Raw genomic sequence first — 12,093 nt, forward strand, 5'->3', positions numbered from 1 at the left:
CGCGCGCCGCAGCGCCTAATTCCGTTGAGCCGCTTTCCCGCCTCTTTGGCGCGCGCTCACGCCCCTCCGCCAGCGCGAGACACTCTCGCTCTCCGCCCCTCCCCCCCGCCCGGCGCGCGTGCCCGAGACAGCCTCTAGTTCTCGCGAGACACTTTCCCCTCTTCCCCCACCGTTAGTGAGTGCGCGAACGAGAGAGGAGGAGGGCGCTCCAGGCGAAGGCACTGCGGACGCCATTATCCTCGATTTCTCTGCGGCACCGACTCCGACGTCCTGCTGACGTCCCACTTGTTGGCGGCCTCCAGGTACTTGGGGTGACCGGGGAGGGAGGACTGTGGGTTCGGGAGAGCGCGCGGCCTCCCTCGGGCGGCCTTGACTTTCGGCGAGGCCCGGTTTTTCCGCCCCCCCCCAACCCCCCCCCCCAGGCCTCGGCGCCTGAAAGGGAGGCACCGCGGGAGGCGGGGTCGGCGCTGCTGCCGACTCGGTAATTGACGGGGCCGCGGGCCAATCGCTGAGCCGTCGCACCACCGCCGAAGCTCCAGCGGCCAATGGGGCGCGGCGGCGGGGTAGGCAGTGCGGGAGGCGGGGGCAGCGGCGGGGGCCTGGGCTCGCTCACTCGTCTGTCTGACCGGCCGAGGCGGCGGAGGGAACGGCGGCCGCGCGCGGTGAGGAGCGGGCCGGGGGGCGAGAGACGGGGCGGCGAGGGTCGGGAGCTTTTGTCCAGCCGCGGGAGGAGGCGGCGGGGGGCTGCGGGGAGCCGGCCGGGGCTCCGAGGGGGAGCGTTGCCCGGGCTCCCCTCCCCCCACTCCGCCATTTCCCCCAGCGGCCGGCCGGTCCGCAGTCCGCCCGCTGGGCTGGGGGGGAGGTTCCGGGGACGGCGCGGCCTGAGCCTGGAGGGCGGGCTGCAGTTCCGGGGAGCCGCGCCCGCGGTGCGGGCCGGGGCGGGGGGCCGGCTAGCGGCTCCGCTCCGCGGGCGCCCGGGATGGCCGCCCCCGCGTGTGGGGCCCGCCGCGCTCGGGGCCGGGCGCGGGGGCTCGGGCGCTCGGGGGGCCCTCCGTTGCTTTGTCTCGGCGGGTGGGGGAGGGGGCGAGGCCGCGGGACCGCGTGGTGGGTGGGGGAGGGGGTGGGCGCTCGGCTCCGCCTCGCCGCGCGTAGTCGCCATTACGCGGGCCGCCATTTCCTGCCGGCTGGCTCGGCCGCGGCGGGCGGCGCGGGGCGACGGGGGTTTGCGCGCCGCCCGGGCGGGCTGCATCTCTGGCTTGGACGGTTTGGCGCGTCGGCTCTTTGCGCCTCTTCCCGCCTACGCCTCGGGAGACCGGCCGAGAGGCCGGCGTTTTCGGTTCGTTGGGAGGAAGGACGGACGCTTCGGGAGAACGGGACTTGCAGCCCTGGAGCTGGGCGCTCTGGGCACTGGCTCTCCCCCTCCTGGGACGAAGCACGCGGCTCCTCCCCGGGCGCCGCTGCCCCAAACCCCAAGCCCTGTAGGTAGACTTCCCCCCTCGTCTTGAATCTGTTTTGGGGGGGGGGAAAGCCCGCCAACTAGTTTGCGAGATTCGGGGGCTTAACGTAGACTTGAGAAGCGCTGGCCATCAGGCTTAAGCGTGGGCTCGTGAAAGTCCTCGCCCTGGCGTTGGCCGGGTTATCGCACTGGATTTGAATTTGCAAGCTGTTCCGATTTCAAAGACGACTTGTGTCATCAATGGGGAAAGTCTCACACGCGCTTTGGATTTTAGAGCTAAAACTGCAGTTGTGTAGCTTAGGTTCTTTGTTAGCTGAAATAGAATTAAGATTGGTAGACTTGCGACTTTATAAGCCTTAAGGTTGCCCCCATGCATAAGATAACTCAATTGTTGAGATACAGCCAGTGGATAAGTCTTTATAAGGGAAAAAAATAAAACAGGATTTCCTCATGTTTTTTTTAACAAGAAGGATCCTTCCCCCCCCTCAAGCAAAACTGATTCATGTTGGTTTTTATAGGGTACTGCAACAGTAGGGTATCAGTTGGTCCTACCCAGAACAGTTCTTCTCTGCGAGGATATTTAATACCTGGTACGTTGTAGAAGCGGAATCGTTGCTTGCTTAGCAAAGTGCATAGATTATATTGGGCCAAATGCACTAGCCTCTTTAATTTTTTTTAAAAAACAGATTGGTGTGTCCATTTAATACAAGAAAATGGAAACTGAACAGCCGGAGGAAACCTTCCCTAACACCGAAACCAATGGTGAATTTGGTGAGAAGATATTTTATAACTTCTTTTGGTCCCCCCCCTCCAGGATTTTACTGTTCCCTGAATGCTATAAGTATCTCTTAGTTTGAACTACTTTCTGCACTATCTTGTTAGGAAATAAATTTGAAGGAAACGTTCTTGAAGTAGTACATTTAATGTATATCTTTGATCTTCTTGGAAGTTACTAAAAAAATCTCTTAAACAGTGTAGCTTTAACATATCCTATGTCTTAAAATTGAGATGTAATGGAGTAAAAGTTCCTTTATTTTCAAGGATGTGCTTGCTTTTTGAAGTCTGAATCTTTAATTCTAGGTAAACGCCCTGCAGAAGATATGGAGGAGGAACAAGCTTTTAAGAGATCTAGAAACACTGATGAGATGGTTGAATTACGCATTCTGCTTCAGAGTAAGGTATAAATTTTCTTCTTGATTGTACCTTTTTAAAGGATACACACTAAGGTGAGATCGTATTCCCTTCGAGAAAGCCTTCATCTTAGAATTGGAAAAAAATAATGTAATTGTGTGGTTCTTTCTGAACATTAGTTTTTCCAATAATTAAAATTTAAGATCCCTTAGTGTAGGGAGCCACTACAGATTGAACTGGAATGATGTATATGTTAAATCGATTTACCTTGATTACACTAATTTCGTTGGAAATGAATCGGGCAGCTTAGCACAATATGAAGATATGTGCTGGTAATTGTTTTACGGTAGTTACTATTAAACTGGTGAGGGTTTGTTGCTCTGCGTATTTCTCATAAGCTTGAGTAGAGAAGGCTTTGTCTTTTGCGTAGTCACAGATTATGTTGACTTCCCAAATTGAGCCCAACAAGTGGAAGAAGTACTTGCTTAGTTTCTTTCTTTTTACCTTCTCCAGAATGCTGGGGCAGTGATTGGGAAAGGAGGCAAGAATATTAAGGCTCTCCGTACAGACGTAAGTATTAGAGAGTTCAAAATACTACAAAAGCAGCTTCAGTTTGTGTTTGTAAAAAAAAAAAAGTAAAAGATTTGCATCCTAGAAATCATTTAATAATCTAGTTTTATGCCATTTTGTAGCAATTAGATGATTTCAGGGTTTGTTGTTCCCTATTTAACAAAGCCCATATTGAGTTCGGGGTGTTTATCAAACCTCTTAACTCGTTTTCTAATAACTTCCCTAAATACCATTTCAAACAAGATAACATCTTAATTAGTTAGGAATAGCCAAGAAAATGTGAAAACCCTTTATTGAACCATTTCTCACTTGTGTGGTCAATTGCAGTATTGAAAGCCATTGGTGTTAACGGATGAGATCCAAAAGGTTTATTTTGTTGTTGTTGGTTTTTTTTTCCTTTTATTTTTTTTTCTTCTTTTAGTTGTCCATCTGTTCTTTAACAGCTTGCTTGTGGAAGCACAAAGAAATTTAATGTTGAGATTTATGATAGAATTATGGATGAAGAGTAGGCACCGAAGAGAGGGAAAACCTTTTGTCACTACCTGCATTTGAGTTTTCATATTATAGTGGGTTTTGACTGGTGGTTAGACATTTTAATAATGTTGGTATCGCCAAAAGTTACATATACAGGACTACAATTTTTTCTCAGTGTACACAATTCCTAATGATTTCTTGCTAAGTTGAGGCAGATAATTTGGTGTTGGAAATTTATTATTTGACAGTATTTCGTTTCTCTCTTGGTCACAGATCTTTGTTCTTCTTGTAAACTGAAAACTGAACTTGTAACAGATTTGAAACTTTTAAAGTTTACAAACTTGCCTTGTTAGGGCATAGGAATGCGCTTTAAACCTCCAGGAAACTAGTCAAGGATTAAGGAATTTGGTTGTGGGAATTTTTGTTTTGTCCTTTTATGATACCCTCTCCTCTAAATCCAGATGCTTTGTATAAATTAATCTGGGTTGTTAATTATCCCGTATCCTCAAGAATATCAGTAAACTGAGTCATGACAGGTTTTATGTCTACCCTCATGAGCCAGCCTGCTACTGAAACATCGTTTGTTTATTTTTTTGTTTTTGTTTTTTGTTTTTGGTTTTTTTTAATTCCTGAAAAAAGTACCATCATTTAAGGTCCTTATGCTAAGCCACGTTCAGATTTTAAGAAGTCCATTATTGTGTTAGTCTTCAGAACAACTTAAGCTTGTTTCATTAATTGAGAGTATGAGTATAGTTTGTATTAAATTAAAATTTATTGCTTTTCCCCCTTTTCCCTCTCCTTGTTTTTTTGGCCATATATCTCCGTTGCCCATGTACTGGATCGACTTACCCCTGCGTTGCCCACCATGACGTTGGCCCATCCGCCCCTGAACGCCCATGTGAAAACCCTGGTTGGCTATGCCCAAAAATGTGCTCGTTGCCAAACGGGTACCATACTTGACAACTTCTGATTGAATGCCCATGCCCAATGCCAACATCCACGAACGCCAATGACCAATGCAGTACAATGCCAGTGTTTCAGTCCCAGACAGCAGTGGCCCCGAGCGGTATGTCCCAACAGTTTATGCCTCACTGCCTGATTAGAAAGAGAGAAATGTATTTTATTACCTGCCTTTTATATAATTAAATAGTATCCCCTTTAGACGGTGTATTGTTTTTCAAGTTTCTGTCTTATTTTCCCCATTAAGTCTTTTTGTCACTGAACTTTTACCGTGAGTTGCCCACCCAAACGATCCACTAATTTTATTTCGATGGAAGGAGCACAGCTTCAAGTGTTGCATATTTGCTGCATTGTAAATCAAATTGTTACCAAAATAGTCTCTCGCTCTGTCTTTGTGGCCCACCTTGCTTCCCAACATTGCCTGTTCATAATTTTTTCTGATGAAATGCTAACTCTGGTTCACTTCTTCACTCCTCATTTGTGTTGTCTTTGTTTTGTCTTGCATTTGTATTTGTTTTCTTGCAGAGCCCATTAGTGATCTAATTTCTAACTGGTATCCATAACTTTACTCCAGATACAATGTTTACCACTTGCATATTTCCCCACTTTGCCTAAGAGAAGGTGTGCCAGTTTTTACCAATGTAACAGCGAGGGTATCCTTTAATTAACAGTGGTGGCGGGGAACATAAATATTCAACTCTGCTTCAGTTCTGGTCAATTTATTGCCCACTTAATCTGAGCCCTTCCAAAAGCCCATTCTCTGTCTCTCTGCAAGTCTCCTAATACTGTTATGTCTGTACCGGGCATAAAACAAAATGCATGTGAAAAATCTTGAATAGGCTACTTTAAGTGGGGACTATTAAATGTATGTTACTTCTCTGTAAAAGTTGATATGACTACCGTTAACAAATACAAAACTCATTTTTCTTTTCCACCTTTTTGTACTATCTGGTATTTGTGGTGTTTGACAGCATATTGAGTATCAGTGCTGATATTGAAACAATTGGAGAAATTCTGAAGAAAATCATCCCTACCTTGGAAGAGGTAGGCTCTTTATCCTTTCTTCCTTTTTGTTTTTTCTTTTTCTTTTTTCCCAACTTGGGGGGTTTAAAGGTAATGTTTGGGGGCATTGTGGGGGGCGTGACTGGGTATAAAATAGTAGCAGCAGTAACCAGAAGATTTTGCTACATAGTGTATGTGGTTAATGTGCCAGGTTGCTTATTTAAGATTTTTTTTTTTCCCCTAAAACTACCGGTGTCTATCGGGCATTTTACTAGGTTTAGCTGTATTTTTAAGAGTATCGGTATATGGGGTGTGTTTTGTGGGAGTTTTTTTTTTATCACACTGAATCATTTTGTATACAACATATGTTGAGGAAAGTGTTAAACTTACATTCTTAGTGTAGATAAGCAGTTTTTTAATAATACAGATATAAATACATTGTCGTAGCTTTACCAATATATGCGACAATAGCCTGATCACACTAGACACTTAACCTATTACTCTTTTATTTTTCTACTTTCAGGGCCTGCAGTTGCCATCACCCACTGCAACCAGCCAGCTCCCGCTCGAATCTGATGCTGTGGAATGCTTAAATGTATGTCATAGTGCCATTGAACCCCACTGAAGTATGGAGCCTGGCCCATAGGATCAATTTTATTTTTAACATAGTGTGCTTTTCCCATCTCTATTAGAAAAAGGCTTAAAAACATGATAAATGAATGGTCTTACAACTCACTGTTGACCCTGCTCCATGCTGCAGTGGGAATTAATTACATTTGCAAAGTGCTTTGCAGTCATTTTTTTATTGTGTTATTTGAATGTTAATAATTTTGTGGTAACAGCGACATGCTAAATGGCTGCAGTGTGGGTATGGTGTTGCAGGACCTGAAAATAAGTTTTTTAAGGTGCAGAATGTCCTTTTTTGGGCCTGGCTATTGAGGATAATAAGCACATAACTGGTAAAGTTATTGAAATAAAAATTCAGGTTGCTCACTGCAACAGTATATTGTATGCTTATAGCAGATAAGTGTGTATTACTTGGGTTTTTGGTTTTGGGACTAAAATTTCCTAACTCTCCTTTTGCAGTACCAACACTATAAAGGAAGTGACTTTGACTGCGAATTGAGACTGTTGATTCATCAGAGTCTGGCAGGAGGAATTATTGGGGTCAAAGGTGCCAAAATCAAAGAACTACGAGAGGTAAAGACTTTTATTTTGGAAATTATGGATGGGTTTCATTTGGCTTATCAATAAGTTTTCATTTAAAGGAGTGTATTTTACCGAGCAAACATTTTTTTAATAATAGTGTTTGGGTGCACTTTCTTAAATGTTTTTTATTTGTGAACTTGTTGCAGAACACTCAGACAACAATCAAGCTTTTCCAGGAATGCTGTCCTCATTCAACTGACAGAGTTGTACTTATTGGAGGAAAACCAGATAGGGTTGTAGAATGCATAAAGATTATCCTTGATCTTATATCAGAGGTAAGGTCCAAAAAATTTTTCCATGAAATGAGTATCTTACTGAAAAAACAGTTCAGAATATTTTTAGAATGGCTTTTACTTGCCTGCATCTTTTACCTAGCAGTTTTGTCATCTAAATTCAGAAATGCTTTGACAAAATACACGGGCTCGTAGGCAAGATTTTTCTTCCTATTCTCCAAACGAAATTGTTTTTTAAATTGCTACATTACAGACTCTCCCCTTCCCCTCCCTTCCTTTCCCTTTACTATGTATCAACAGGTTATGGCAATTCTGATCCTCTTGACCAATTCAGAATTGTCATGGTGCTTCATAGACACAAGCCTCCACCGCCCCAATCACAGAGTAACGGGTTTTTTTGTAATTTCTTCACAGCAAACTAGTTCTTTTGTTTAAAGCTTCTAAAACATGTTCAGGAGTCGCCAAAATTATTGGTGATTTTTCCAATGTTGTCTATTATGTCTTTTCTTATGTCAGCTGTCCTCAAAAAGAAACAAGGCTTTTTCCAACCCGGTTAATTTGTAATATTGCCGGTGTTTTTGTTTTTTCAGTCTCCTATCAAAGGACGTGCACAGCCTTATGATCCCAATTTTTATGATGAAACCTATGATTACGGTGGTTTTACTATGATGTTTGATGACCGTCGTGGACGTCCTGTGGGATTTCCCATGCGGGGAAGAGGTGGCTTTGACAGAATGCCTCCTGGGCGGGGTGGCCGTCCTATGCCTCCATCTAGAAGAGATTATGATGACATGAGCCCTCGCCGTGGGCCACCGCCGCCACCTCCTGGACGAGGTGGCAGAGGTGGTAGCAGAGCTCGGAATCTTCCCCTTCCTCCACCACCACCACCTAGAGGAGGGTAAGTCTATTTCTCCTCACACTACTATAGATTTCGAGGTGGGGGGGGCGTATATGATAGGTTTTAATGTTGAGTGTGTGATGGGAATCGAGTTGATTTTTAAAAACTACTATGCTTACAGAGATCTGATGGCCTATGACAGAAGAGGAAGACCCGGAGATCGTTATGATGGCATGGTAAGAACATTTAACATTGTGGGGGCTATGGAAAGGCATGTTGTCATTCTTGTTAAAGATGATTAATTTTTAAAATCCCCTTATGTTTTACTTAAAATTGAGGATAAGTGTGGCACAGGTTTATTTCAATAGTTTGATCTCTGACACAGGTTGGTTTCAGTGCTGATGAAACTTGGGACTCTGCAATAGATACATGGAGCCCATCCGAATGGCAGATGGCTTATGAACCACAGGTTGAGTATCATGGATATTTTAGTCATACCACTAATTTTTCACGTAATAATTAAATGCTTTTGTATGCTTCAGTGGTTTCCCTAAAAATGGTCTTCTGAAATTATAAACCAGGGGAGACATGGATGGAGGACTTTAATATAAAAATATTGGAACCAGAGAGATATAGTACAGCAGGTAGAGCACTTGCCTTGCACACAGTGCGGCTGACCTGGGCTTGATTAGTGGCATCTCATGGTCCCATGAGTAGCACCAATAGTAATTCCTGTGTGCAGGGCCAGATATAATCCCTAAGTACTGCTGTGTGTGCTTCTCCCCCCACCCTGCCCCCCAATTTTTTAAGTAGTATGGGAGAAAAGTAATGTCTTTTCTTTTTTTCTCCCCATTTTAGGGTGGCTCCGGATATGGTAAGATTTCTTATTTAATAAAATCAAACTTGCATGTTAAGCTTTATCAATGAACTCAGTGCTCACTTTTTAAATCAGATTATTCCTATGCAGGGGGTCGTGGCTCATATGGTGACCTTGGTGGACCTATTATTACTACACAAGTAACTATTCCCAAAGACGTAAGTGTTCTTCATATTATAAGAGCATAAATTTTTTTGTGTGGACATGCAGTAAAAATATTTTTTAATGCTGGGGTGAGAGATTAAATGGTTAAATGGATGTGAGTGGCATCTTTAGAAATCTAAATGCTTTGTATCAGATACTATCAATAAAAATTCAACTTTTTTTTTTATAGTTGGCTGGGTCTATTATTGGCAAAGGTGGTCAACGAATTAAACAAATCCGTCATGAATCAGGAGCTTCTATCAAAATTGATGAACCTTTAGAAGGGTCCGAAGATCGAATCATTACCATTACAGGAACACAGGACCAGATACAGAATGCACAGTATTTGCTGCAGAACAGGTCAGTTTACTTAAAGCTCTGTTAGATTTCACAAATTTAACCTTCTTAAACAGCTTTTCTTCTCAGTTGATTTTCCTTTCGAAGCCATGGTGTCTCCACCTTTTTTAGTGAGCTAACATTCTAATAGCTTTGCTTTAATCTTCTGCTTTCTTAAAAAAAAGACATTCAGTACTAATCTTGCTGGAAGAAGCCTTAACCAAGCATACTTCTCATTTCTCTGGTGAAAACTGCTGCCAAAATCAAACTTGTTATAAATTACACAGAGCCTGTAGAAGCAGATTTAAAAAAAAAGATGCAGGACTCTTGTAGAAAATATAGAAGATTCAGTGGATGTTGGTCTAGTTCTGTGTGGAAGACTAGTGATTTTGTTGTTTTTAGATAACTAAATGACAACAAATCACAGTCTGCCATATGGCACAGGCCATGCCTCTACAGGACAAAATGATTGGTGCTGTAAAATGCAGCATTTCACACCTCACTGGCATTTCTTTGTCTTGTCTACCGAATATTAACAACTTGTGATTTTGTTTTCTTAATTCTGCTCTACTAATAATCTGATTTACTAGTAATCATTTTTCTTGGGGCTTACATTGCTCTGATTTGTAATCACTAATGTAATTCTAATTATAATGAATATGTTTTAATTTAGCATTAAAAATTGTCTTAATGTTGATTAAGATGTTACGAACAAAAATTCTAATTCGTACTTTTTTTTCTTTTCTTTTATAGTGTGAAGCAGTATGCAGATGTTGAAGGATTCTAATGCAAGATATTTTTTCTTTTTTATAGTGTGAAGCAGTATTCTGGAAAGTTTTTCTAAGACTAGTGAAGAACTGAAGGAGTCCTGCATCTTTTTTTTTTTATCTGCTTCTGTTTAAAAAGCCAACATTCCTCTGCTTCATAGGTGTTCTGCATTTGAGGTGTAGTGAAATCTTTGCTGTTCACCAGATGTAATGTTTTAGTTCCTTAAAAACAGGGTGGGGGGGGGAAGGGCGTGCAAAAACTAACATTGAAATTTTGAAACAGCAGCAGAGTGAGTGGATTTTAATTTTTGTTCATTGTTGGTGGTTAAAAAGAAAACTTTCCCCCCATGTAATTATTGTGAACACTTTGCTTTGTGGTCACTGTAAGGTTTGGGGGGTGGGGGTGGGACAGGAAGTATAACAATAGTCCATATGTCCCTGGCATCTATTCAGAGCAGTGTGCAGAATGTAATGCTCTTTTGTAAGAAACGTTTTATGATTTTTAAAATAAATTTAGTGAACCTATTTTTGGTGGTCATTTTTTTTTAAGTCATTTTTCAAATGGCTAAATTCCATAACCCGCTCCCAAACTAAACACTAAGTTTGATTTTCAGCTCCTCTGTTGGATGTAAATGCAACTTGGATATAGGCAAAATACCTTGGCAAATCTAATTCTGGTGATTGCTTGGTTTGAATGTCCATTGATTGTGGAGAGACTCCATATGTACTCAGGCTTATATACAATAAGCTGAGGGGTTATTTAAATTTTATTTTATTTTTTTGGCAAATGCTTGCCCCTACTAGGCAACAGTTTTATACATTAGCAATTGTGAAAATAGATGGGAAACAATTCTACAAAATGGTGTATACCCAGAAGCCTGATGGCAGCAGGTTTATTAATCAGACTGTTTGGTTATGGAAGTGACATAATAAAATTTTTTTTAACTAGGTAATTCACCTATAGACTTAAAACTGTTAGCTTGCTCTAGTGTCTTATTAGTTAAACTCTGTAAAATATATATATATTGTTTCTCCATTGTATGCAAATTGAAAAAATGTACCATTTTTATGTTGTATGTTGGATTATGTAGGAAATGTTTGTGAAAAATTGGGGGTGGGGAGATGGGAAAAAGTTCCTGTGGATGTTTTGTGTAGTATCTTGGCATTTGTATTAATAGTTAAAGTTCACTTCCAAATAAAACTCCCTTAATGCTAGATTTGATGTGTGCCCAATTTGAACAAAGGTTAATTAACACCTATAAAGTTTGTTAACTGTTCCTCTTGTTAGTTAATACAAATCTTAAATTATTTTTGTGTCAAGTGTTTTCTAGCCTTAAGTGAAATCTGGTGGGGGTAGCAGATAAGCACTTCTCCATTGTTTAATGAGTCTTTAAACAGAGTGAGCTGAATTGTCCAGATTTATCAGTCCTCTTTCTTTGCCTATAAGAAAATTTTAAAGTCTTGGGTCTCTAATTTTAAAATAGTTCTACTTTGATATTAAAGTTTAGGAACGACATAATAAAAATGTCAAGTATGCTGCTTTGGTTTTTTTTTTTTTTTAAATACATAAAAACTACAAGATGCTATGTTTGATGAGCCGTTTAGAAGTTACCCTTACACTTTGTAGTTGAGAAAAGTGCTGACAGCATCACTTTAAAATTAGTTAAGTGATTTCCCCAAAGGTGTGAAATTAAGTTGAATTGCCACATGGGTGATAGTTATATTCCCCGTGGACTATTTTACTTAAGTATGTGTGAATTCGGTTGATTTGGATGGTAGTTTGCTTATATTGAAGGAACCTTAACCCATAAAGAAAAACATTTAATAAAGCATCCCAAGAGAGAAAAGTGACCTTCGAAAACTTATTTATTGAACACTCAAAACAGGTTCTATAAATTTTGCTTATTAGAAACACCTAAACCTACAAAAAAAATGACCCATAAAGTAGAAGGGGGGGAGGGGGACAGGCAGGTATAGCCCCAGCCAATGGTGTTGCTCCAGCCTGGACCTTGGTGATCATACCCACTTGTGCCCTAGTGCTGAGATCTTTGGTCCCATTTAACAAGTCTCAAGGACTTGTCTTAAATCTTTGGTGA

At 41.8% G+C, this 12,093-nt stretch overlaps 1 protein-coding gene across 5 annotated transcripts; it reads left to right on the forward strand.

Annotated features, from left to right (window-relative positions):
• Positions 1–145: 145 nt before the first annotated feature.
• HNRNPK (heterogeneous nuclear ribonucleoprotein K) lies at positions 146–10,937 on the forward strand. 5 transcript variants are annotated; one of them, XM_056122457.1, is made up of 16 exons: positions 146–302; positions 2,143–2,227; positions 2,537–2,634; positions 3,101–3,157; positions 4,654–4,697; positions 5,563–5,635; positions 6,117–6,188; positions 6,680–6,793; positions 6,949–7,077; positions 7,626–7,933; positions 8,055–8,109; positions 8,259–8,342; positions 8,732–8,747; positions 8,826–8,908; positions 9,085–9,254; positions 9,984–10,937. In XM_056122457.1, exons 2-16 carry the CDS (start codon positions 2,170–2,172, stop codon positions 10,015–10,017), a joined length of 1,395 nt encoding a protein of 464 aa, XP_055978432.1. In that variant the 5' UTR covers positions 146–302; positions 2,143–2,169; the 3' UTR covers positions 10,018–10,937. The 5 variants fall into 5 exon arrangements, with proteins under 5 accessions (XP_055978432.1, XP_055978434.1, XP_055978436.1 ...); XM_056122459.1 differs by having other exon boundaries at positions 10,044–10,937; XM_056122458.1 differs by lacking the exon at positions 146–302 and adding an exon at positions 641–662.
• The last annotated feature ends 1,156 nt before the right edge of the window (positions 10,938–12,093 follow it).

Source organism: Sorex fumeus, unplaced genomic scaffold (assembly GCF_029834395.1).
Source record: "Sorex fumeus unplaced genomic scaffold, SorFum_2.1 ptg000046l, whole genome shotgun sequence".
Classification (NCBI taxonomy): domain Eukaryota; kingdom Metazoa; phylum Chordata; class Mammalia; order Eulipotyphla; family Soricidae; genus Sorex; species Sorex fumeus.

Excerpts from the sequence above, each read along its gene's own strand:
- HNRNPK (XM_056122457.1), top strand. The coding sequence starts at position 2,170 with ATGGAAACTGAACAGCCGGAGGAAACCTTCCCTAACACCGAAACCAAT. Across the intron at positions 6,794-6,948 it reads AAATCAAAGAACTACGAGAG|AACACTCAGACAACAATCAA; the intron begins GTAAAGACTTTT and ends AACTTGTTGCAG. Across the intron at positions 8,110-8,258 it reads GAGATCGTTATGATGGCATG|GTTGGTTTCAGTGCTGATGA; the intron begins GTAAGAACATTT and ends TCTCTGACACAG.